The sequence below is a fragment of the Schistocerca serialis genome, chromosome 9 (assembly GCF_023864345.2).
Source record: "Schistocerca serialis cubense isolate TAMUIC-IGC-003099 chromosome 9, iqSchSeri2.2, whole genome shotgun sequence".
In the NCBI taxonomy this organism is placed as follows: Eukaryota; Metazoa; Arthropoda; class Insecta; order Orthoptera; family Acrididae; genus Schistocerca; species Schistocerca serialis.
Genome location: NC_064646.1, coordinates 51,900,148 through 51,926,105, shown reverse-complemented (window position 1 = coordinate 51,926,105; position 25,958 = coordinate 51,900,148). Strand labels below are relative to the sequence as shown.

General features: G+C 47.2%; 1 protein-coding gene across 1 annotated transcript in view; it reads left to right on the top strand.

Moving 5' to 3' along the window:
- The first annotated feature begins 3,587 nt into the window (after positions 1–3,587).
- LOC126418847 (glucose dehydrogenase [FAD, quinone]-like) overlaps positions 3,588–25,958 on the top strand; it is a 66,370-nt gene continuing 43,999 nt past the window's right edge. Inside the window, exons 1-4 of the mRNA XM_050085834.1 lie at positions 3,588–3,782; positions 8,076–8,225; positions 15,206–15,529; positions 18,385–18,729. Of these exons, the coding sequence (XP_049941791.1) occupies positions 3,588–3,782; positions 8,076–8,225; positions 15,206–15,529; positions 18,385–18,729 (1,014 nt within the window). The remainder of the gene's footprint in view (positions 3,783–8,075; positions 8,226–15,205; positions 15,530–18,384; positions 18,730–25,958) is intronic.

Genomic DNA, 25,958 nt, shown 5'->3' with positions numbered 1-25,958 from the left:
TTACGAACGCCAACGACTGAAATGTTTCCCCATTGGTCACAAATCTGAACATGAGCGCCTGTCTATGAAAATAAACTTAAATTACAGAATGGAAGTTTTTACTATTATGAAACTGTATATACACTTATCTCTGGGTTCACGGAGAGGCTCACATTTGTACACTATGTTATCAAAACTATCCGGATAGCCCCTAAAACATACGTTTTTGATATTACGTGCATTGTGCTGCCACCTACTGCCAGGTACTCCATATCAGCGACCTTATTAGTCATTAGACATCGTAAGAGAGCAGAATGGGGCGTTCCGCGGAACTCACGGACTTTGAACGTGGTGACTTTGAACGTCAGGTGACTGGGTGTCACTTGTGTCATACGCCCGTACGCGAGATTTCCACACTCTTATACATCCTTAGGTCCACTGTTTCCGAAGTGATAGTGAAGTGGAAACGTGAAGGGACACGAACAGCACAGGCCGACCTCGTCTGTTGACTGACAGAGACCGCCGACAGTTTAAGAAGGTCGTAATGAGTAATAGGCAGACATCTACCATACCATCACACAGGAATTCCAAACTGCATTAGGATCCACTGCAAGTCGGATGACAGGCGGGAGGTGAGAAAACTTGGATTTCACGGTGGAGCGGCTGCTCGTAAGTCACACATCACGCAGGTAAATGCCAAACGACGCCTCGCTTGGTGTAAAGAGCGTAAACATTGGACCGTTGAACAGTGGAAAAACGTTGTGTTGAAAGACGAATCACGGTACAGAATGTGGCGATCCGATGGCAGGGTGTGGGTATGGCGGATGCCCGGTGAACGTCATCTGAGAGAGTGTGTAGTGCCAGCAGTAAAATTCGGAGGCGGTGGTGCTATGGTGTGATCGTGTTTTTCATGGAGGGGGCTTGCACCCATTGTTGTTTTGCGTGGCACTATCACAGAACAGGCCTACACTGATGTTTTAAGCACCTTCTTGCTTTCTACTGTTGAAGAGCAATTCGGGGATGGAGATTGCATCTTTCAACACGATCGAGCACCTGTTCATAATGCACGGCCTGTGGCGGAATGGTTACACGACAGTGGCGTCCCTGTAATAGACTGGCCTGCACAGAGTCGTGGCCTGAAAGCTATGGAACACCTTTCGGATGTTTTGGAACGCCGACTTCGTGCCAGACCTCACCGGCCGACATGAATACCTCTCCTCAGTGCAGTATTCCGTGAAGAATGGGCTGCCATTCCCCAAGAAATCTTCCAGCACGTGATTGAACGTATACTGCGAGAGTGGAAGCTGCCATTAAGGCTGATGGTGGACGAACACTATACTGAATTTCAACATTACCGTTGGAGGGTGCCAGGAACTTATGTCATTTTCAGCCAGGCGTCCGGATACTTTAGATCACATAGTGTATCTTGTCGGTAAATATCTTTTTCTATTTTGGTGATAAGCTACGAAAAAATGAGATTAGGAAACGAATCTCGATGCTGAAATCTAAGTGATGAAGGACGAGTTCGTTATTTGAGTGTGTTGGTAATCAATGGAATATTGACAACATGGATATAATGCATGTCAAACTCGCGTTACTCACAATATCTTAACTATATTCATTTTAATATCGAAAATGAGATGAAAATTCAAATGAGTTAACGAATAACTTCTTCTAGTATGTATCTCATTTCGCTATGCAGTTTTCGTCTACCAGCAGTTCACTGTTCAAGCCATCACCGAGTCCAGAATCCTCTTCGGCATCACCTGCGTTCTTCGACTGCCGATAACAGAGTTGAGGCAGATATTTTACGCGTGTTTATTTTCGTAAAGAACTTTTGTGGTCTGCGAGCCAAGTGAAGCCGACGGCGGCCGCTGGGGAGTGCTGGGAGCACAGGTGACGTTGAGCAGCTCGGCCCTCGTGCCGACGGCTCTCTCTGTCGAGGGGTCGGACGCCCCAATCCACGTGAACGGCAGCTGCCTCGTCACGTGTCTGGACGCCTTTAGGTCACCTTGGCCACTGCGGAGTCAGGAAAGGCATCCGGCCAAGGGGTTTAAAATAGACGAGATAAACACTATAGAAAAGAGGAAGTTGAACGAACAGTTTATTAATTATGAAGTAACGAAACTTGATTGCATCGTTCGCACCACCCGCAGGAATGTGACCCGAGTAAACTGCATCACTTTTGTTTCCACGAAATTTTCACATCTGGGCGACGGTTAATGTTTCATTTATCTTTGGAAAAAAACGGCTTTTAAACCATTTCTTCTCGTAACTACTACTGTGAATACCACCGTGTTTTTTCCTGGGCTTACGTTACTGTGCTGAGACGAAGGGATTGCGGCGCGGCACATTTTTTCCTACCGCCCTGCCAATGTCCAGCAATGTTCATTTGTCTAGCTAAAAGCTGTAGTATAAAATACTAGACCACTACTGTCTATTGCAGGTCGCAACATACATAGAATTGTTCGGTAAACGGGATGTGGCTAGCTACTGAAATAAAAGTTTTAACTTGGCAATGTAAATTTTCAGGTGTATTTTTACGATAAAGATCACAGTTAATACTGCCAAGTCCGTACTAAGTGTCTACACAATGTAAAGCTCCCACGCACACCACAATCACACACGTATCTAGTTTATGGTATTTACACCCGTTACCGAAGTTAATAGAGTTCACTAGATCGTTTGGTTATGAAAATGCTGGCTCAAATGTTGTGCACTCTGCTCTACACGTAATACCTGTTCCAGTCTTAGATCGCACAACACGCCACGCGGTTTTAACTAACAGTCAAAAGCAATAATTTTGATATTCCGTCCGAAATTCCACACGACTTCCACTATACCGTTCACTTAAATACACTTTGTACTACTTCTAGAACTCGTAATTAGCATTTTTCCGCGATTTTATAGTACTTTCGTCGGAGCTGCTTTCAATGACATGTTACTAGTTCGAACCCTTAGCCTGGACCGACCTAGATCACACCAAAGGCCTTGTTCTCAGCATAGATTGGCGCGAGCCTGCATTTTTCCAGCAAATCAGGTTGTAGTATTACCCTGCGCTAACCCGCGATTTACTTCAATGACCAATCATAGTAAAACATTTCTTTCTATCGCAATTGCTAAATATATAAATTTAGAAAAGTATCAAATATAAAATTACTTCTTCCGAAATTACCGATTAATTTGTGTTCTACTCACGATTTATTACTACCATAAACTGACTGCACATTTAATTATAGTAAATCCCGTGTATAGTTTGACTGGTACTTCGTGAATAAACAAAACTATTTTCATTTACTTCTGTTCTTCTTCACTCATACAACACTCACACTGCTAATTACTACACATATAAAACAATTATAATTATGCAAATACATCAAATATTAGTCAAACATAACTTTACAACATTGTTTTGACTACTACTGCAAGCACTGTCCCGTCAACTGCTGACCTCTGCCGCCTACTAGTGCAAATACGTGCAGCTCTGTAACTCAGGTCCACGTCAGCTGGTGACATCTGTCGATGACTCATGCCTATAACGATATCGTCCTAACAAGTGACAGGAGCGATGCGAAGGCGCTACGCCTGAGGATGTGTGACAGAAAATGATGGGGGTACCCGGGTGCAGCTCGGTCTACACACAGCGTCAGCTGAGTGCGCACGCTGGTTGCCAGGCGTTCCCCTGTGGGCTGTGTGGAGGCAGTAAGCAGGTGACCCGCGCGCTGCAGCTGTGGCCAGAGCTGGGCGCAGTCACACCACTACTTGCTGTCATCTACTGCCAAGCACTGCACTCGGAAGCGAGAGTAAGGTACGGTATTTGGCGGCCTCCAAATTGTAGTTCGCGTGACTTAAGAGTACACTGGGACTAACAGCTGAGTATCGATCACGAAACCTGACATTTAAGTGTCGCCGGCCGCGGTAGCCGAGCAGTTCTAGCCGCCCAGTCCGGAACCGCGCGACTGCTACGATCGCAGGTTCGACTCCTGCCTCGGGCATGGATGTTTTTGATGTCCTTAGGTTAGTTAGGTTTAAGTAGTTCTCCAAGTCTATGGGGCTGATGACCACAGCTGTTAAGTCCCATAGTGCTCAGAGCCATTTGAACCATTTAAGTGTCAAACACGAGCGTCGATGTGTTTTAGACTGTGAGGCCCTTTCCGCTACAGCCGTCAAACGATGGCGGGTCCTCGTTCTGACTGAGCATCTCGGATTCGTCTTCTAGCGAATCAAATTATTGGACAGGAGATATCGCAGCTGGTGCATAGCGCCCTATTTTCCCCTCGCTACAAAGACTTGCACTACCAAAAGAGTTCCTGTCCGATATCAATATCTCGGGTTAAATTCAGTTTCTCCCGTACCTGATAGCTCCGGGTCCAGTTCTGTTGCCAACTTGTCACGTGTCTTCGACTAGCACCTTTACGGTACAAATGTCTGCGTCTCTGCCTGGAGCCAACAACAAGCCCTGGGACGGGTTTCTCGAACCTGCACCGACAACGACCTACCGGAAGGTGCACGTAGATTCACTGCCAAGCAAGGCGTGTATTTGATGCATTGTGTTACAGCTGTACCGATGTTGCAATCCTCGAAGTCCTAGCACATTTAACATCTTAATGGGTCCTGAAAGACTGGAGCAGCAGTGTACCCTAGAGTAACACGCATTCCTATATAGTGCATGTTAACGTTTAGACATGAGTCGCATTTTTTCGAGAACCCATCGAACAATTACATTAACGTTTCGTACTACTGATTCTACATGTCTCATTCAGTGCTCCTTCGCAGTTTTATTTCGAAATATTCTACACTGATCAGCCAGAACATTATGACCACCGACCTACTGTCGTTATAAATCCGTGGAAGCGACAGCAGCCTCGCCTGGCGACGACTGATTGTCAGTCTGACACGCGCACGACGCGTGTAGCATCTGTGAGCGTGCTGCCCGCGTGTGGAATGGGGAAGGCGCGCCATCTGTCTGAGTTTGACCGAGGACAGATTGCGGTGGCTCCGAAAGAGCACTTCGGGAACTGCACGACTTGTCGGGTGTTGGACGAGTGCTGTGGCGAGAGTGTTCAACACGCGACGCAACCACGGTGAAAGCACGTCGAGACGTCGTGGGCTAGGGCGGCCACCCCTCATTACAGGTGTCAGGCGTCGTCGGCTGGTCAGACAGCTTAAAATAGAACAGGCGGCGAATTGGGGGAACTAACATTAGAGTGTAATGCTGGAAAGGGTAGAAACGTGTCTAAACACACAGTGCACGGAACACTCCTTACGGCGGGCCTCTCCAGCCGACCAACCGTGCATGTGGCAATATTAACACGACATCGGCAACTACGACTGAAATGGGCGCTTGAGCATCGGCACTGCATGTTCCAGCTGTGGTAGAGCGTTGTATGGTCTGACGAATCCCGATACCTTCAACATCATCTTCCAGTGGAACCGCTCCTTGACAACTGCACTGCGGGAAGGAGACAACCTGGCGGCGGCTCCTTTATGCTCTGGAGAACATTCACGTGGGCGTGCACGGGTCCAGCGCAGCTGGTGCAAGGCACCGTGACGGCCAAGGAGTATCGTACATTGGTTGCAGACCACCTACACCCCTCCATGACGATCATGTTTCCCGACGGCAGTGGCATTTTTCAACAAGATAAGGCGCCGTGTCACACGGCCAATGGCGTGATCGAGTGGTTCGAGGAACACAGTGGCGAGTTACAATTGACGTGCTGGCCCCCCAGCTCATCACATTTGAATCCAATCGCACACATCTGGGATATGATTAAACGTGGCGTCAGGGCTATACCTCCCCTCCCCTCCCCGAAATTTACGGGAATCAAATGACTGGTGCGTGCAGGTGAGGTGCCATCTACCCCCAGCAACCCACCGAGGGCCCGCAGCTCGTGGTCGTGCGGTAGCGTTCTCGCTTCCCGCGCCCGGGTTCCCGGGTTCGGTTCCCGGCGGGGTCAGGGATTTTCTCTGCGTCGTGATGACTGGGTGTTGTGCGATGTCCTTAGGTTAGTTAGATTTAAGTAGTTCTAAGTGCTAGGGGACTGATGACCGTAGATGTTAAGTCGCATAGTGCTCAGAGCCATTTGATTTTGACCCACCGAGGCCTCATTGCTAGAAAGCGGTAACGCGCTGCCGCTGTTACTCGTCCCACAGGCGGACACAGCGGCCATGTCCGCCTCAACAGCTCAGTGGTCAGTGGGGCGGAATGCAGAGCAAAAGGGCCCGGGATCGATTCCCGGCTAGGTCGGAGATTTTGTGTTTTCGTCATCATGATATCATCTCCATCGACGCGCAAGTCGCCGAAGTGGCGTCAACTACGGAGGCTTGCACCTACCCGACGGGAGGTCATCGCCACACGACATTTCATTTCATACCGGCTATTAGGCAGCTGGTCATGATGTTCTGGCTGATCACTGTGCATGGGATGCGGCAGAATTTTGCGTTCCTTCGCTGTTACGCATACTGACTCGCATTTTTCTATTTTCAAAAAAGCTGCTGCTTTAGAGCACTCTCAGTAGCAATGCTGTTAGAGTTCTTCGGGATATATTTACTATCTACCGACAACAACACTTCCCTGTATACAACAGCCAGTGGCAAATCTGACGCAAATACTCCTCTTATCTGAGTAATTATGTAAGATAAATGCTAAAAAAATACCATCACCTTCATGACTTGCCTCGTTTCTATTTTCTCCAAAGGAAACTCGTTCCTCATTACCCATTTGACAAGAGAAGATCAGTACGACCATCTGTGAAACGGAAGTGAAACTAAACGTGCCTTCTCACTGCTGTTCATTAGTGTACGTTGTGTCATTAATGGTGAACAGGACAATGCGGCCTGTGTACGGTGCTCTGTCTGTCAACTTGTCTCTGAAGGTCGCTCACGCCAGGAGCAAGGGCTCACGAGAAGGGTTGTCAGCGCGGGGAGCTGGACGCCGAGGTGGCGCACGCTGCAGCCGTGTAACGCAGTCGTCAACGTGAGAGAAAACACTGCATACCAATTATAGCTCGCATATACGCCGAGGAGAATGAACAGAACTACGCGTTGCGTTTATTGAGGCAACTACACTGTCTCATAAAAGAGTGATGCAACCAGAAGACATGGTTCGATGTCTGTGTAACTTCGTAAACGCAAATGATTACAGTAGCGATTCTCTGTGACACGTAGAACAGCCACCAGAGTGCATTAGTGCCGGCCGGTGTGGCCGAGCGGTTCTAGGCGCTACAGTCTGGAACCACGTGATCGCTACAGTTGCAGGTTCGAATCCTGCCTCGGGCATGGATGTGTGAGATGTCCTTTGCTTAGTTAGGTTTAAGTAGTTAAGTTGTAGGGGACTGATGACCTCAGATGATAAGTCCCATAGTGCTCAGAGCCATTTTTTTTGTTCTTACGTCAGCGACAGACAATGCAGAACATTCCAAATACTATCCTACACATGTTCTCCAAGGGAGGGGAAAAAGAGCAGCAAGAGGATAGACATGCAGCACGGAAGGGAAAAAAGCGCTGCTAAGGTTGGGGCCCCGTGGTAGCCAAGCACGAACCCGACAGACTAGCGAGCCCCCTGGGGGGACATTACGAGACATTCCACCTACGGTCCCTCAGCGTACAGTCACGTTTGCTGTCGGAGTGGTGGCCTAGTGGCGGGCGCAGGCGAATATAAGTCCGGCGCTCTGTAGCGTCGTCGGATGAGGTCTCCAGACGCAAATGTCTACCCTCTGTTTCTCAGGACGCCCTTTACAACCCTTCTAAGCTCGTCGCAATGTTTCTGAGTCACTGTGTATAGATAATTTTTTTTTTCCCCTCGCTACATTTGCGAGTGGAACATGAGAGGGAATGAGTATCAGTAGTGCAGGCTACTTTCCGCCACGCACTGTGTGGTAGCTTGTCCAGTAGGAAGGTGTACTTCTGAATGTAACGAGTGAAGTGAGAGCAGTCGCGACGGGAGTGAGCAGAGGCGGGCGGTGTGGTTGCAGGCGATGGCGGCGGGGGCGGCGGCGGCGGCGCTGCGGCTGGCGGTGTGCGCGCTGTGGGCGGCGGCGGGGTCGGACGGGCTGGCGCTGACGCTGCTGGAGGCGGTGTCGCGGCTGTACCGGCAGGGCCCGTCGGCCGCCACCGGCTACGTGGAGTGGCACGCGCCCGACCGCCCGGACGCGCTGCTGCTGCCCGAGTACGACTTCGTGGTGGTGGGCGCCGGCACCGCGGGCTCTGTGGTCGCCGCCAGGCTCTCAGAGGTCCCCGGCTGGACGGTGAGCGCCGGCGCTACCCTGCAGCCGCGGCACGAGCTTTACTCGTCAGCCTAGAGGTGTTTTCCCAACCAAGTCTGTTTGAGGCGGCGCGGTTCCTTCCGCCCCTTTACGACGAACCTGCACGTACCTGTGAACATTGTCTCGGCAGATCATCAGTAGGGAAGCCGAGGGAAACCTATTGTACTTCCACGTGAACCAGGCTGCAATTAAACTCACTAATCTACGTATCGGAAGAAAGTTTTCACACGAAATGAAAGGTCGGAAATTTTGTCCTCAATTAACATATTCTGAAACTTAGGTGAACTAGTATCACTGCCAAGCCCGTGCTAGTCTTAACACAGTCACTCACAATCCCTTTCACTCACTTTAGCAAGTTTATGCTGTTGCATTTCCCGAAAACGTAACGGCTACAAAAATTCGGATTGTTTTTGATTGAGAATGCTCGACAAATATTAAGTCTGTCAATACCTAATACAGTCACAGTTTTTAGCGACCGACCTTTTCTCGTCACAAAATTCACTTAAAATTCCAAATTTCTACACAGCCGTCACTTTACAACACTTTTGATGTATGAATCACTGGGACATCCGGCAACTTATCATTTCCATCACAACTACTACTACTACACATGTCCGATCTGTTTCATGGCTAGGCTCCGACTTCTCTCTAGAATACTCCAAGTCTTCTCTAGCAGCAGAGAAGGGAGCGCGAAGAATATTGCTCTACCATTGGTCAGTTTAGTCAACAGCCAATAACAAAACAACATTCTCCCGCGTCAGTCCGCGCTTTTCATCAGTAACCAATCGCAAAATAGTAAATCTAACGACTGCAATTTTCACCGACGTAATTATCTAATATACTGAAGTTTTGTTTATGTATAAAATTATTTACTAATGTTATTTATACCTGAATTAACTTTCCCTTTACCATAAACTTACTTTAGGAATCTATTCTACAAAAAAATCCCCTTCGTTCATATCCATACTTCTTCGAAATGTTCCCACACTCAATCCCACTACATAACTCGTTAAACTATTATCTTCATATTAACCTTAAATCACACTCACGCATCATTCATACTGCTAAAACACATTTACAACATTTCACATACACAAAAAGACATAACACTTTATGAAAATACTACAACAGTTTATGAAAAACATTCTATTACTTTACTGCACTCTAGTGAGAACAATCGAAACTAAATCACCGTCTTCTATACAATAGTGTCCTCTATCGGCTGACACATAAACTACGTGCGCGTCCAGTCTCGCGTCACCATCTGTCACTATCCAGCTCTGAGACACACATTCCACTTAACCGCCTTCAAGGCAGGATCGGTATACGGCGGTACGCCTCATATTCTCAACAAGCGATCTGTCAAGTGCGATTGTATAATACGTGTACGGTAATGTAGGGCTAGCAGTTATGGCTCTAACAACCAGTTTTCAGTTATATCGGTTCTTTTAATCTCAAGTTTAACCCGACTGTTAAAACTGAAATGACGGATTTTCGGTTTTGTACTCCTATTTTTTCCTGTAATAAATATAGAAATCAAATAAAGACTGAAAAATTTTGACACACTGAGTTTCAAGACACACAGAATCAAAATATTAAATTAAATGAGCAAATTAAGGAAACTTTTTTTTCCTCAGATCGCTGCTTTCCTCGAAAAGTGATGAATACCTGAATACTAAAAACAACGACCAGTATTCTCCTACTGATGCTAATTTTTTGAAACCGTGCTGAAAAATCATACTGCAATTGCGGATCGTACTACTATTTGGACATTACGAATAGTCAGTGCTGAGGAGTGAACACTGAAATTCAAGAACTGTTTCTCGTGTTAATTTGTCCGCTTTCAAGGGCTGCATTTACTGTTACTAATAATTTTCTTCCTCTTTTGCTATTTCACTGAAATAGTAGGCAAATCTTTAATCTCCTATTTTATTGCTACAGCACTTCGTATGAACATTTCCAGACTAGGGTTGGTGCCTTTCTGCAATACAACGGATGTTCGGCGACGACAGCGAGAAACTGCGCACACAAAAGCCGGAGGAAAGTCTTGCGCGGGGCCTACGATAAATATGGGCCCCGCAACCAGTGTATGACGTCACACTACCTGCAGTGTCGCGCACTGTGGCGTGCGAGTCTCCGCCTGTCTTTCTCGCGGGCCTCGGTCTCGCACATTGCACGTTCCCGAGTACCTTAAGCCATAGAACACGTCAACAGGGCATTTACTGTCTCAGCAATACTGTATCAGTTCTTATTCTGTGTCTGTGTTGCTCGTTTCTGTCGTCATTGTTATTGAGATAGCACTGTTAGCTTTTCGCATTTTCGATAGTAACGAAACATTTCAAACCAATGCAAATTTTACAAATAAAAATTATTCTTTTTTTTAAAAAAAGGTTTATTTACAAACGAAAAATTTACCATTAGCACTATTACCAAATGGTAGCTTTCTTACTCGGTATAAGTAGGCTGTTTAGGTTTTTATATTGGTATGTGAACAGCGCATAGCGTTGCGCAGCTGGAGGTGAGCCGCCAGCAGTGGTGGTTGTGGGGGGAGAGATGGCGGAGTTTTGAGACCGGATGATCTGGACGTGCGTCCATCAGAGACAGTAAATTTGTAAGACTGGATGTTATGAACTGATATATAGGGAGTTACAAAAAGGTACGGCCAAACTTTCAGGAAACATTCCTCACAGACAAATAAAGGAAAGATGTTAAGTGGACGTGTGTCCGGAAACGCTCGATTTTCATGTTAGAGCTCATTTTAGTTTCGTCAGTACGTACTGTACTTCCTCGATTCACCGCCAGTTGGCCCAATTGAAGGAAGGTAATGTTGACTTCGGTGCTTGTGTTGAAATGCGACTCATTGCTCTACAGTACTAGCATCAAGCACATCAGTACGTAGCATCAACAGGTTACTATTCATCACGAACGTGGTTTTGCAGTCAGTGGAATGTTTACAAATGCGGAGTTGGCAGATGCCCATTTGATGTATGGATTAGCACGGGGCAATAGCCGTGGCGCGGTACGTTTGTATCGAGACAGATTTCCTGAAGGAAGGTGTCCCGACAGGAAGACGTTCGAAGCTATTGATCGGCGTCTTAGTGAGCACGGAACATTCCAGCCTACGACTCGCGACTGGGGAAGACCTAAAACGACGAGGATGAGGCAATTCTTCGTGCAGTTGACGATAACCCCAATGTCAGCGTCAGAGAAGTTGCTGCTGTACAAGGTAACGTTGACCACGTCACTGTATGGAGAGTGCTACGGGAGAACCAGTTGTTTCCGTACCATGTACAGCGTGTGCAGGCACTATCAGCAGCTGCTTGACCTCCACGGGCACACTTCTGCGAATGGTTCATCCAACCTTGTGTCAATCCTCATTTCAGTGCAAATGTTCTCTTTACAGATGAGGCTTCATTCCAACGTGATCAAATTGTAAATTTTCACAATCAACGTGTGTGGGCTGACGAGAATCCGCACGCAATTGTGCAATCACGTCATCAACACAGATTTTCTGTTGGTGATGTCTTGATTGGGCCCCATGTTCTTCCACCTACGCTCAATGGAGCACGTTATCGTGATTTCATACGGGATGCTCTACCTGTGCTGTTAGAACATGTGCCTTTACAAGTACGACACAACATGTAGTTCATGCATGATAGAGCTCCTGCACATTTCAGTCGAATGTTCGTACGCTTCTCAACGACAGATTCGGTGAGCGATGCATTGGTAGAGGCGGACCAATTCCATGACCTCCACGCTCTCCTGACCTCAACCCTCTTGACTTTCATTTATGGGGGCATTTGAAAGCTCTTGTGTACGCAGCCTCGATACCAAATGTAGATACTCTTTGTGCTCGTATTGTGGACGGCTGTGATACAATACGCCATTCTCCAGGGCTACATCAGCGCATCATGCGACGGAGGGTGGATGCATGTATCCTCGCTAACGGAGGACATTTTGAGCATTTCCTGTAACAAAGTGTGTGAAGTCACGCTGGTACGTTCTGTTGCTGTGTGTTTCGATTCCATGATTAATGTGATTTGAAGAGAAGTAATAAAATGAGCTCTAAGACGGAAAGTAAGCGTTTCCGGACACATGTCCACATGACATATTTTCTATCTTTGTGTGTGAGGAATGTTTCCTGAAAGTTTGGCCGTACCTTTTTGTAACACCCTACATATACACTCCTGGAAATTGAAATAAGAACACCGTGAATTCATTGTCCCAGGAAGGGGAAACTTTACTGACACATTCCTGGGGTCAGATACATCACATGATCACACTGACAGAACCACAGGCACATAGACACAGGCAACAGAGCATGCACAATGTCGGCACTAGTACAGTGTATATCCACCTTTCGCAGCAATGCAGGCTGCTATTCTCCCATGGAGACAATCGTAGAGATGCTGGATGTAGTCCTGTGGAACGGCTTGCCATGCCATTTCCACCTGGCGCCTCAGTTGGACCAGCGTTCGTGCTGGACGTGCAGACCGCGTGAGACGACGCTTCATCCAGTCCCAAACATGCTCAATGGGGGACAGATCCAGAGATCTTGCTGGCCAGGGTAGTTGACTTACATCTTCTAGAGCACGTTGGGTGGCACGGGATACATGCGGACGTGCATTGTCCTGTTGGAACAGCAAGTTCCCTTGCCGGTCTAGGAATGGTAGAACGATGGGTTCGATGACGGTTTGGATGTACCGTGCACTATTCAGTGTCCCCACGACGATCACCAGTGGTGTACGGCCAGTGTAGGAGATCGCTCCCCACACCATGATGCCGGGTGTTGGCCCTGTGTGCCTCGGTCGTATGCAGTCCTGATTGTGGCGCTCACCTGCACGGCGCCAAACATGCATACGACCATCATTGGCACCAAGGCAGAAGCGACTCTCATCGCTGAAGACGACACGTCTCCATTCGTCCCTCCATTCACGCCTGTCGCGACACCACTGGAGACGGGCTGCACGATGTTGGGGCGTGAGCGGAAGACGGCCTAACGGTGTGCGGGACCGTAGCCCAGCTTCATGGAGACGGTTGCGAATGGTCCTCGCCGATACCCCAGGAGCAACAGTGTCCCTAATTTGCTGGGAAGTGGCGGTGCGGTCCCCTACGGCACTGCGTAGGATCCTACGGTCTTGGCGTGCATCCGTGCGTCGCTGCGGTCCGGTCCCAGGTCGACGGGCACGTGCACCTTCCGCCGACCACTGGCGACAACATCGATGTACTGTGGAGACCTCACGCCCCACGTGTTGAGCAATTCGGCGGTACGTCCACCCGGCCTCCCGCATGCCCACTATACGCCCTCGCTCAAAGTCCGTCAACTGCACATACGGTTCACGTCCACGCTGTCGCGGCATGCTACCAGTGTTAAAGACTGCGATGGAGCTCCGTATGCCACGGCAAACTGGCTGACACTGACGGGGGCGGTGCACAAATGCTGCGCAGCTAGCGCCATTCGACGGCCAACACCGCGGTTCCTGGTGTGTCCGCTGTGCCGTGCGTGTGATCATTGCTTGTACAGCCCTCTCGCAGTGTCCGGAGCAAGTATGGTGGGTCTGACACACCGGTGTCAATGTGTTCTTTTTTCCATTTCCAGGAGTGTATATATATATATATATTACTCTTGAGTATTATTAAGGTAAATACATTGTTTGTTCTTTATCAAAATCTTGCATTTGTTAACTATGCCTATCGGTAGTTAGTGCCTTGAGTAGTTGGAATCCCTCATTTAGCTGTCAGTATTGGCGCTCTTTGTATTGCAGTAGTTCGTGTAACGAAGATTTTTGTAAGTGATTTGTGAAAGGTATAGGTTAATGTTAGTCAGGGCCATTCTCTTGCAGGGATTTTTCAAAGTCAGATTGCGTTGCGGTAAAAATATTGTGTGTCAGTTTAGTGTTGGTCAGAATAAGTAAAGAGAGTAATGTCTGAGTAAGTTCAGTTTTGCTCTACGGGGAAGTTTCATCGGTTACTAATAAAAACAAAAAATCACCTGTTACAATCGACACAAAACAACTACCGTTAAACACGGGTTCTTCAGAACTAAAATACCGTCATCGGTATCAAACGGTCTGTTTTTTCCGTCCCTACTTTAAGTGCTCAAAATTCTCCTGTTGCATTGCGCTTATGCTTGCAGACTCCTCAAGTATGCAAAGCACTACTTGTGCAGGGTGAGTCACAAACTATTGCCACCAAGAATAACCCTATTATGATACTAGCTGATAAGATTGTGGGAGAAATGTTGCATGGGACAACGGAGGCCATAATATGAAGCTGGTTTTTTGTTGTTAGGTGGGGTCGCCTCAGAGATATGAAGGTCAAATTTGTTTTTTTAAGTGGGACGTTATAGATTGGTACTTATGTCCTGATAGCGGCAGCCCTGAAACAATTGTCAAGTCCTGCAAGAAGAGCTAAGATTTCTAGAATGAGATTTTCACTCTGCAGCGGAGTGTGCGCTGATATGAAACTTCCTGGCAGATTAAAACTGTGGAGGAGAGCTTCTGTAAAGTTTGGAAGGTAGGAGACGAGATACTGGCAGAAGTAAATCTGTGAGGACCGGGCGTGAGTCGTGCTTCGGTAGCTCAGATGGTAGAGCAGTTGCCCGCGAAAGGCAAAGGTCCCGATTTCGAGTCTCGGTCCGGCACACAGTTTTAATCTGACAGGAAGTTTCATATCAGCGCACACTCCGCTGCAGAGTGAAAATGTCATTCTAGACCGAAGGTGTTTTAGCTTTCCTGATAAAATCAAATCAAAAGAGATAGCATCGCATTGTGAATGATTTCAAGACAACTGTAAATATGCTATTAAGAGTTTCAGCGCGTCCTCGTGAAATATGACGACAAAAACTCGCGATAAGCCGACCGAAACGCCCTCACTGTCAGCTGCAGTGATACTGTGCTCGACTAGTAGTGTTGCCGCCGGTCTCTACTGGACCCCAGCGTGTGCCTGTGTGCCCGTGGCAGGTGCTGCTGCTGGAGGCCGGCATGGACGAGTCGGTGCTGACGGACATCCCCATCTTCGTGGGGTACTTCCAGCTGACCAACTACAACTGGGGCTACCGCGTGCAGCCGCAGCACGGCGCCTGCCTCGCCATGAGAGACCGCCGCTGCGAGTGGCCGCGCGGCAAGGCGCTGGGGGGCACCTCCGTCATCAACTACATGATCTACACCAGGGGTCACCCCGGGGACTACGACTCGTGGCGCGACATGGGCAACCCCGGCTGGGGCTACCGCGACGTGCTGCCCTACTTCAAGAAGTCCGAGAACGCCCGCCGGCTGCGCACCAAGGTGGGACCACCTACACTGCCCTTCCAAACACTTCTCACACTTTTTACCAGAGGAAAAATGATCCTAACGGAGCACCAAAACGTGCGACTGTGTTCGTGTTTGTTTAAAAGAAATGTGCTGTACGACCTACCGAATTCTATCTCCCGCAGCAACTTTAAAAATATCCCAAAAATTTTGGCTTGCCAACATATTCGCGCTTTTTTTTTTTTTTTTTTTTTTTTTTTTTTACACGCAACTCACCTCAAACTCCCCCACGTTCGTCTAACTGTAACTCACTCACACCCACTACTCCATCGCTGTAAGTCGCCCATACCCGTCCACCTAGCTGTCCTTTCTCACTCACTCACTCGGCCCAACTCATTGTCATTATCCCCACGTGTGTCTTTGTCGTAGTCCCGTGTGTGTCACACCCACGGTCCCCTTCCCTCTGCCCTACTACTACAGCCTTCTCTCGCTGCCACTGCCTCCCTCTTGCTTTCTCTTACTGCTCATCTCTCACACCTTCCTTCCCATTGCTGTTGTCTCTTCTCACTCTCACTATCTCTCTCTTCGTCGTTGTCACTCTCGTTTGTCCCATCTTTCGTTATCACTGGCTCCCACCCACTTCCATTTTCTGCTTCTCGTAATTTCTCTCCCAATGGCACCATTCCTTCTCTCTTTTCCTAGCACTGTTCTGTCACTGTGTTTCTGTCATACTGCCATTGTCTTCTTCACTCTTTCTGTAACACAGCTACTGTCTAATATCTTCCAGTATTTATTACTTTTCCATCCCTTTGCCACTGCCACTGTGTTGTCGCCTCTCAGCATAAGAAGGCGCGAATAAGTTTGCTGCCAAAATTTGTGGGAACAATTTAAAAAATTGCTGAGGAAGCTAGAATAAGATAGCCGGTACCCTACTTTACAGACAGAGTCTTTTACATAATCAGGAACATATCTGCCTCTTTTTGTGGTCGTATAGGAGAGTTTTTCCGCTCGTTCCCTTCTTTTCGCTGCTGCAGGTCGGCATGCGAGTATATGAAAAGAAATGTATTTGTAGATAGTTTATTTGTATCACACTGAAATAACGCAAAACTAATTTAACACAACACACCAGATTTTACGTGCAAAAAAAATTTACATGAGCTTCAGCACCCCGACATGGGGTTCTCGTATGATAATGGAAACACTTTACTGCATCTTTCTCCGTGCTGTTACGCTTTGTTAACTATGTCTTCGTCTCACACAGTATTTTACGTACCTATTTTATGTTTACAAGTAGCGTAAATATACACCTCTGTCTCTCGGAAACCGATTGAGTTATGAAGAAAATTTTCAACGTTGTTAGAGATAGAGATATTAGGTACGTATCGGAAAAATTTCAGCCACTTGCTGTGCATAGCCATCTTCGAATCGTGCGCTCCGGTTTGGTCCGCTGGTGACGGCGGAAAATGTAGTAAGAATGACCTTTTTGTGAGGTTTTCCCAGCAACGGCACGTGAACTAATGGTGCCCCATTAGACGCAGCAAGCCCACCGTATACCACATCAAATGTTAAAAAGAATCCAGCGATTTGCTCCATTTGCCTAAGCAAGACGAAGTGTAGGATAAAGACAGTAAGACGATCTTTCTGTTTGGTATACAAATGGTCTCTAGTCCAACTGCTATCTACATCTACATCCATATCCATACTCCGCAAGCCACCTGACGGTGTGTGGCGGAGGGTACCCTGAGTACCTCTATCGGTTCTCCCTTCTATTCCAGTCTCGCATTGTTCGTGGAAACAAGGATTGTCGGTATACTTGTGTGTGGCCTCTAATCTCTCTGATTTTTATCCTCATGGTCTCTTCGCGAGATATACGTAGGAGGGAGCAATACACTGCCTGACTCCTCGGTGAAGGTATGTTTTCGAAACTTCAACAAAAGCCCGTACCGAGCTACTGAGCTTCTCTCCTGCAGAGTCTTCCACTGGAGTTTATCTATCATCTCCGTAACGCTTTCACAATTACTAAATGATCCTGTAACGAAGCGCGCTGCTCTCCGTTGGATCTTTTCTATCTCTTCTATCAATCCTATCTGGTACGGATCCCACACTGCTGAGCAGTATTCAAGCAGTGGGCGAACAAGCGTACTGTAACCTACTTCCTTTGTTTTCGGATTGCATTTCCTTAGGATTCTTCCAATGAATCTCAGTCTGGCATCTGCTTTACCGACGATCAACTTTATATGATCATTCCCTTTTAAATCACTCCTAATGCGTATTCCCAGGTAATTTTTGGAATTAACTGCTTCCAGTTGCTGGCGTGCTATATTGTAGCTAAATGATAAAGGATCTTTCTTTCTATGTATTCGCAGCACATTGCACTTGTCTACATTGAGATTCAATTGCCATTCCACGCACCATGAGTTAATTCGCTGCAGATCCTCCTGCATTTCAGTACAATTTTCCATTGTTACAACCTCTCGATACACCACAACATCATCCGCAAAAAGCCTCAGTGAACTTCCGATGTCATCCACAAGGTCGTTTATGTATATTGTGAATAGCAACGGTCCTACTCCCCTGCGGCACACCTGAAATCACTCTTACCTCGAAAGAATTCTCTCCATTGACCGTAGCTTTTCAACTCCAACAGAACGCGAGGTATGAGCACCGGAAAATCTTGTTTTTATGCGCGGCGTTTTGTAACATATGTCGCTTGCACACCGATTCCTGGCGTATAAGTGGCGTCAGTGGAGTAATTACGTTCGGGCTTGAACTAATAGCCGTTAACAAAAGATGCGCATTCGACCAGGCAAGCGTGAGCAGACAGTGTTACAGTCGCCGTGTCACGGACCGCGACGCGGCAGCGCACTGAACACTTGTCGATGCGCGCGCAGGACGCGGGCTTCCACGGCGAGGACGGCCCGCTGGACGTGGAGACGGCGACGTTCCGCACGCCGCTGGTGGAGGCCTTCCTGGACGCGGCGGCCGAGGCGGGCTACCCGTCGCGCCGCGACTACAACGGCGCGCGCCACGACGTCTTCGGCTACGTGCAGTCCAACACGCGGCGCGGCTCGCGCTGCTCCGCCAACAAGGCGTTCGTGCGGCCGGCCGCGCAGCGCCCCAACCTGCACGTCGCGCTGCACGCGCACGTCGCCGGCGTCGACGTGGAGGCCGGCCGCGCCGCCGCCGTGCGCTTCCTGCGCGGGGGCCGCATGCTGCGCGTGCGCGCCAGGAAGGAGGTAACGCTCAACTCTGCTCTGCAGCTCCTCGTCCCTCACAGACGCTCCAGTCACTTCCTGCCTCCAGTTCGACCGCCGAGCGCACATCTTCGGCGTGAGGCTTTGCTCTTTCGTGTCCTGCTCGCCCATACTTTCTTGGGACGGCCTCCGAATACACTTCCTACTGAATCGTAACAGAGGCAGTTTTTTTAAAGTAGTTGTCGCTTCTCCGATGTGTCTATACCATCTATTGTGTTTGTGTGTAAATTTGTTGGTGATTAGTGTTCCTTCCATCCTACAGATTTCACAACCACGGATAGGAACAGTAAAACTCTGATAACGAGATTCCGACGAACTTACTAGGCTAAGAAGAAAAGACCAAAGTATATTCGCAGAGGCCGGCCGCTGTGGTCGAGCGGTTCTAGGCGTTTCAGTCGGGAACCACGCGGCTGCTACGGTCGCAGGTTCGAATCCTGCCTGCCTCGGGCATGGATGTGTGTGATGTCCTTAGGTTAGTTAGGTTTAAGTAGTTCTAAGGGTAGTGGACTCATGACCTCAGATGTTAAGTCCCCTAGTCCTTAGAGCCATTTGAACCATTTCTATATTCGCAGATATCGCAAAACAACTATAACCGAATCAAGTTTAACAGAAGTTTAACTTATCAACGGTGATTTGTATGTCCATCTACGTACAGGATGGTTGAAGGACTTTGGCTGTTAAGTATAAAATGTCAAATCAAAACCACCTTCAGCCGTCTATATTCCCAGTTTCGTTTTACTTATGCGACCAATTTCGGCGTTTCACTACGCTACCTACACGCCCCCTGACTCAAATCTACGAAGAATCCAACCTCATGTGCAATCGAAATAGGGCCAGCATTCAGTAACTGTTACACGGAGATTTCTTTCTTAACAACGCGATCCCCTCGTTCATCAATTGGTGAGTGCAGATCCTTCATGAACAAAGGGGTACCGTTGTTAACGAACAAGTCTACGGATACCAGTTTCTAAATGCTGACCCCTATTCCGAATGCACACGAGGTTGCATTCCTCCTGTACATCGGTCAGGGAGCCGGAAGATGGCGTAGCGAAACTCCGAAAGTGGTCGTATAAATAAAACAAAATTAGAAATATATACGGCTGAAGGCGTTCCTGATTTGACATTTTATTACCGGTGGTGGTCCCTTCCTGCACCATTTGTTTAAAATTGGGATACGGGGCCCTGAAATATCAGATCTGCACAAGACCATTCCCGATCACATGGTTTTAGTTCGGCGAGTTACTGCAAGGCCATGCCAATACTACACTTGAAGGGCCAAAGAAACTAGTACAGGCATCCTTATTCAAATACAGAGATATGCGAACAGGCGGAGTACGCCGCTGCGGTCGGCAACGCCTGTATACTGCTGCTACAATGTCAGGTTATCAAGATTTAAGTGAGTTTGAACGTGGTGCTATAGTCGGCGCACGAGCGATGGGACACAGCATCTCCGAGGTAGCGATGAAGTGGGGATTTTCCCGTACGTCCATTTCACGACTGTACCGTGTACCGGTAAAACATCAACCCGCCGACATCGCTCCGGCCGGAAAATGGTTCTGCATGAACGGGACCAACGACGACTGAAGAGAATCGTTCAACGTGACAGAAGTGCAACCCTTCCGCCTATTGTAGCAGATTTCAACGCTGCGTCATTAACAAGTGTCAGCGTGCGAACCATTCAACTAAACGAATCATCATCGATATGGGCTTTCGGAGACGAGGGCCCACTCATGCACCCTTGATGACTGCACGACACAAAGCTTTACGCCTCGCCTGGACCCGTCAGCACCGACATTGGACTGTTGATGACTGGAAACGTGTTGCCTGGTCGGACGAGTCTCGTTTCAAATTGTATCGAGCGTATGGACATGTGCGGGTATGGAGACAACCTCAGGAATCCATGGACCGCGCATGTCAGCAGGGGACTGTTCAAGCTGCCGGAGGCTCTGTAGTAGTGTGGGGCGCGTGCAGTTGGAGTGATATGGGAGCCCTGATACTTCTAGATACGACTGTGACAGGTGACATGCACTTAAGCTGACTGTCTGATCAGTTGGTTCCATTCATGTACGTTGTGCATTCCGACGGACTTGAACAATTCCAGCAGGACAATGCGACACCCCACACGTCCATAATTGCTACAGAGTGGCTCCAGGAACATACTTCTGAGTTTAAACACTTCCGCTGGCCACCAAACTCCCCAGACATGAACATTATTTAGCATACCTGGGATGCCCTGCAACGTGCTGTTCGTAAAAAATCTCCACCCGCTCGTACTCTTAAGGATTTGTGGACAGCCGTGAAGGATTGATGGTGTCAGTTCCCTCCAGCACTACTTCAGACATAGTCGAGTGGAAGCTACGTCGTGCTGCGGCACTTCTGCGTGCTCGCTGAGACCCTACACGATATTAGGCAGGCTTGTCAGTTTCTTTGACTCTTCAGTGCATAATAACAGAATACTTAACCGGCAAGGAGCTACTCTTTTGTATTACTTCTCTACATAATCAACGATCAGATTTTAGGTGTTTATTATGCCGGAAATGGTTGACTAATTTCCTCTGCTTCAAATTCTACCACCTGACGCGGCAGCCAATCTGTGAGAGCATCTTCAAGTTCTTTGTCAGCATGAGCTGAACTGCTTAGTCGACGAGTAGCTCACAACAGTGCAAGCAGAGCAATGGCAACAATAAACAAATCAAATGTTGTATTGTATCTACAACAGCAGTTGCCGAAGTTGACATTTGCATTTCCGCAAGATGAAGCAGTAGAATGTGTTGTGTCGTACACGGTCGTTGTACGGACAATGTTAATGAGGAGTACAATGATGGTACGTGCTTAAGAAGTGAAAGTTATACTGAAACAGATGTCGAGCCATGTAGTTCATCACACTTGTCGGACAGCGAGCCACAAATGCGTTTCAGGGACGCTCGATACAATTTGCAGGATGTGCGTGATGGCGACCTACTACGTTATGCACATCAAACTGCCCGCGGCATAGATTACAGTGATTTCAAGCGAAGCAGTGGATGGTTGCATAACTTCAAGCTGTGCTACAGAACTGGAAGACGGAAAGTAACGAAATTCCAAACAAACCTGAAACTTGAAGATGCACAGCGAACGGCAGACTCGGCCCGAAAATTTATAGATGAGATAAACTTATCCCATCGTTGAGTAAGGAATTTGTTTTCAACTCCGACCAATCGGTTTTTGAAGAGGAAATGGATACAACAGGAACCCTGGAAATTAGAGGCACCAATAGAAGTGTATTAAGGTCAGATAACATCAATCCCTAACACAGTCGTATACAATTATGCCGACTGTTAATCTGGATGGTAAATTGGCTGGAAGGTTATTTATTGTGCTGCGAGAAGTTAGAGGTGCTCTGCCCCGCTACGATTCTTTCTCGTGCACGTGATCTTGCAAGGGCAATAGGGAATATTTACGTCACAGGAAGCAAAAGTGGGGAAAATGGGCGTAAGAGAACTACAGCCATGGTATAAGCACCGCTTTTGACTAATAGCTGGGCGAGGTAACTTGCTTTTCCTTGATTTCTGGTCGTTGTATTAGAATCATACTCTTTTAGAGCAAACGATCCCTGCTGGTAAGTTTGTGACATTGCTGTTCATACTACCTGGAACCACTTGACACATTTAGCCTCTAGATGTTCGTTTTTTCCCGTGCCTATAAAACATATTATCGGACTATCCGCAGGTACGACTTGGAAGATACCCGTTTATACTGTCTGGCATTAGGTTGCACGCCATCACATTCCATCAGCTCTCCTCATTACGTTACACCGATAGGATTCTGTATGCGTTCTCTGACAGTGGACACATAGCTGAAACCCCTGGCACGGTTTGTAACTCCCAAGGAGTTCACTTTCGATTTTGATGGTGCGAATCTTTGTGATCAGTTCGGCGCGTCATTTTTCATTCGTTGTTCATGGTGCAAGTTAATGGTTGTTTTGAACATTTCTTAAATGTCAACGATGTCCATTTTGTGAAGTGTAGTACATTCGTCCTATAGAAGGTTAATGTCTGCACCTGCCGGACACTCATTTTCTGTCGCCCTCCTGAGGCGCCTGCTGAGTCATTAACAGCTGCTGTTTTTCCTGTCATAGTCGTTAAGACAACACTTTCAAATGAGCCTTACTAAAGACTGAACTTGCGACCTCGCACTCAAGAGGTCCCTTGTTAGTGTAAAAGTAGAGGGAGTTTCTAATGTGAGGCAGCTTGCTGCGACTCTTGGGGTCTCGGAGGGAGAGGAGCGGGGACGCATTACCTAATGCTGATTGGCGCTAAGCATCTCCAAACATACATCCGTCACTTTGTAAGAGGTCGGAAATATGTATTGTAATACACTGGACGCAAAATAAAAATGTATCAAGCAAATGTTATGTAGCTACAAGGGGGACATTTATCACGATTGCCATTCTTGAACACCATTATGTCTCTTTTAAATAGCACCCTATATTCTCTATTCGGTAAGCCACTTCCTCTGCACAAGAGCTGTTCAGTACCTGTCACTACGTATCATTCACGCAATCATGGCATTATTAAACACGTGGAACAAAAGTGATTATGGAATCTTCACGGGTTATCAGCCGAGCGGCATCGTCTTCTAGTCGCAAAGTTTCAATGGATTGCGTATACATCATCTTCAGGCCTTCCATCTGCATGTGCACTTTAGCGTACCTCAAAATATGCTAAAATACACTCTTAACACTTCGTAAGACAGAGCGCAATTTATTACAGAACCATCAAACGCGCCCTCTGCGTTAACGCACGTCACTGTGGTACAAAGAGCGGTCTCACTGTTGTTTATAAGTATTCGTTACGTACTCTTAATTCCTGTACTACATTTTAAGTAGAGGTCCTGCATTCAAATTAATCAATTAAAATTTTGACGATGCGTAATATACGGCTTTCGTTGTGAAACCCAAGCGAAATTAATTAAGCTTTTTTTTACCAAATAGTTCTAACAGTTGTCTTTGTAACGTCGGGGCGAAGGCATTCACTATCATTATTCCCCGAACGCTAGTTTAAGATGAAATTCGTATTCTTTTGCCACCTGACAAAAACAGGCCAGCATCTTGTTCAGCTGAAACGTTCTTTGCTAATTTGATTTGATTTGATTTGATGGAAGTGGGATTACTATTCAGATATTTCGTCTCGTTGGGTGCACGCCAGGACATCATGCACGTCCTAATTAACGTGACTTCCTCTGCAACGCATTACTCACAATTCCTTAAGCGACAATAAGGTAGCTCACACAAGCAAAGTTTATATCGTAATAGAAAACAACAACCAACGGAAATCCAAAGTTCGATCGAAATTGTAAAGGGCGGCACACGACAAAACATTAACGCCGTGCACAAGAAAAATAAATTTTTGTAAATAGATAATTTAGTCGTTAATGTTCCAGCGAAGAGTATTTTATTTTTTTTTTATTTTTGCACTACAGCTTGCTTTTCTTTGTCACGCCCTGTCCAACGCAGAACAAAGGTGACCTTCCCGTCTAGTAGACAGAAAGAAATCCAGTGGCACTAGGTCCACGTCGTGTGTGGTTATGCGATCAGTCCACGACATTTGGCCAGTTTCCTGACACGTTTTGTATTTAGCATGCGGCCTTGTGTTGTAATGTTTATTCACGTCTTTAGCCTGCAGAAGTGTTGAACGACAGACAATATCGTTCTTTGGCACCGGTCGCCCCACGTTTAAGAGATCATACGAAACAGAAAAAAAATTCTTCAATTTCATAAGAATTCTGTGTAAAATGTAAATATTGCGGATTCTTTCGCCATGGAAATCCTGTGTGGCTCCATTTTCATGGCTTCTCTTTTGTTCTAAGTATCTAAATTTGACGGTACAGTTTCATCACACGTAACATTCCAGCAGAGCACACAGGACAATACCGTCAAACTTTGCATAAAGCAGCAAATGTGTTCTTCCAGATGTGCATCGTCCGCCTCGTCGAAAGCCGTGAAACAAAGTCTTCTTTTCAACAACCGCCCCCCCCCCCTCCCCTCAGTAGTTCCATTCGCATTAACCAGGCCCCTTTACCTTCTTTTTTTTGTTGCATGACCTCTCTCACGCGGAGATTCAACGTCGTTTCGAATTCACCAGCAATCGACGCGTTGCCATCGATTACGTCGGTTGGCACAGTACCTGGACGTGGCTACTTTGAGGTAATCTGTCTCAGTGGATTCACAGACCTGCAACAGCTTACAGTCAGTCGCTGCAGCTGGATTATCCCCGCATTCGAAGGGCTTTGCCATCACTTGACAATAGCTGAGTGTGTTGTACGGTCATCATCCAATGTGGCTTACCTGAAACCAAAGGAAACAATATGTTAGATACGGCTTCAGTGGTGAACGGTCGGTCTTAACCACAACACGTGACGCACTAGTGCTTACTGCTAAGGAGCAACCGTGGACTGTTGATTACTTTGCAGCGTACGGGGGTTTATTGTGTAATTATCGATATGTTGAAAAAATATCTATTGGTAGTCTTAGTCGACCATGAGTTGCTATCTGAGTTAAGTTGGCGCTGTTTAAACGTGCGGTTATGCCCCCAGAATCATTTGCATCGAAATTACCACTACACTCTAATTATTAAACAAAAATATGGTGATTGCTAGCTACGAAATCAATAATGCGGTGATTAGCATATGATACCAAATTAGGATTTATTCAGAAAACAGGATGAGCAATATTTCTAGCCTAAGATGACAATACAATACACTCGCTAACCTAACTAGCCTATCATTGGCACAATGCATCCTCTTTTCCTAACTACTTAAGTCAACACTGAACCCGCAAGTGACTCTATTGCAGTTCTGCGTGAACGGACGGACACAGACTCAGAGAGCGCCAGTCAAAGAGCTAGCGGAATACGATCCCATTTAGAACTACAGTGCCCCACTTCGGCTGATGATTGCTAATATCACCGTAATTCTCCGTGATGATGACGACGGTCGGCCCAGCCAACATCGTGATGCCGTCTTGCCCGTGAGCGAGCTTGGCTTTAGTCTCCAACGTGGACGTGGTTTGCGCCCGTAAACTCCTGTAGGTAAGTCTTCAATTGCGGAGTCCGTGACGAGTCAATACTCAAGCTACTTGCACATATGCCAAGAGTAGTTGGTCGACCCGAGTGCGCGGCAGCAAAGGTACACTTCAGATTGCATATGACCACCACAAGTTAGTACAAATCTGT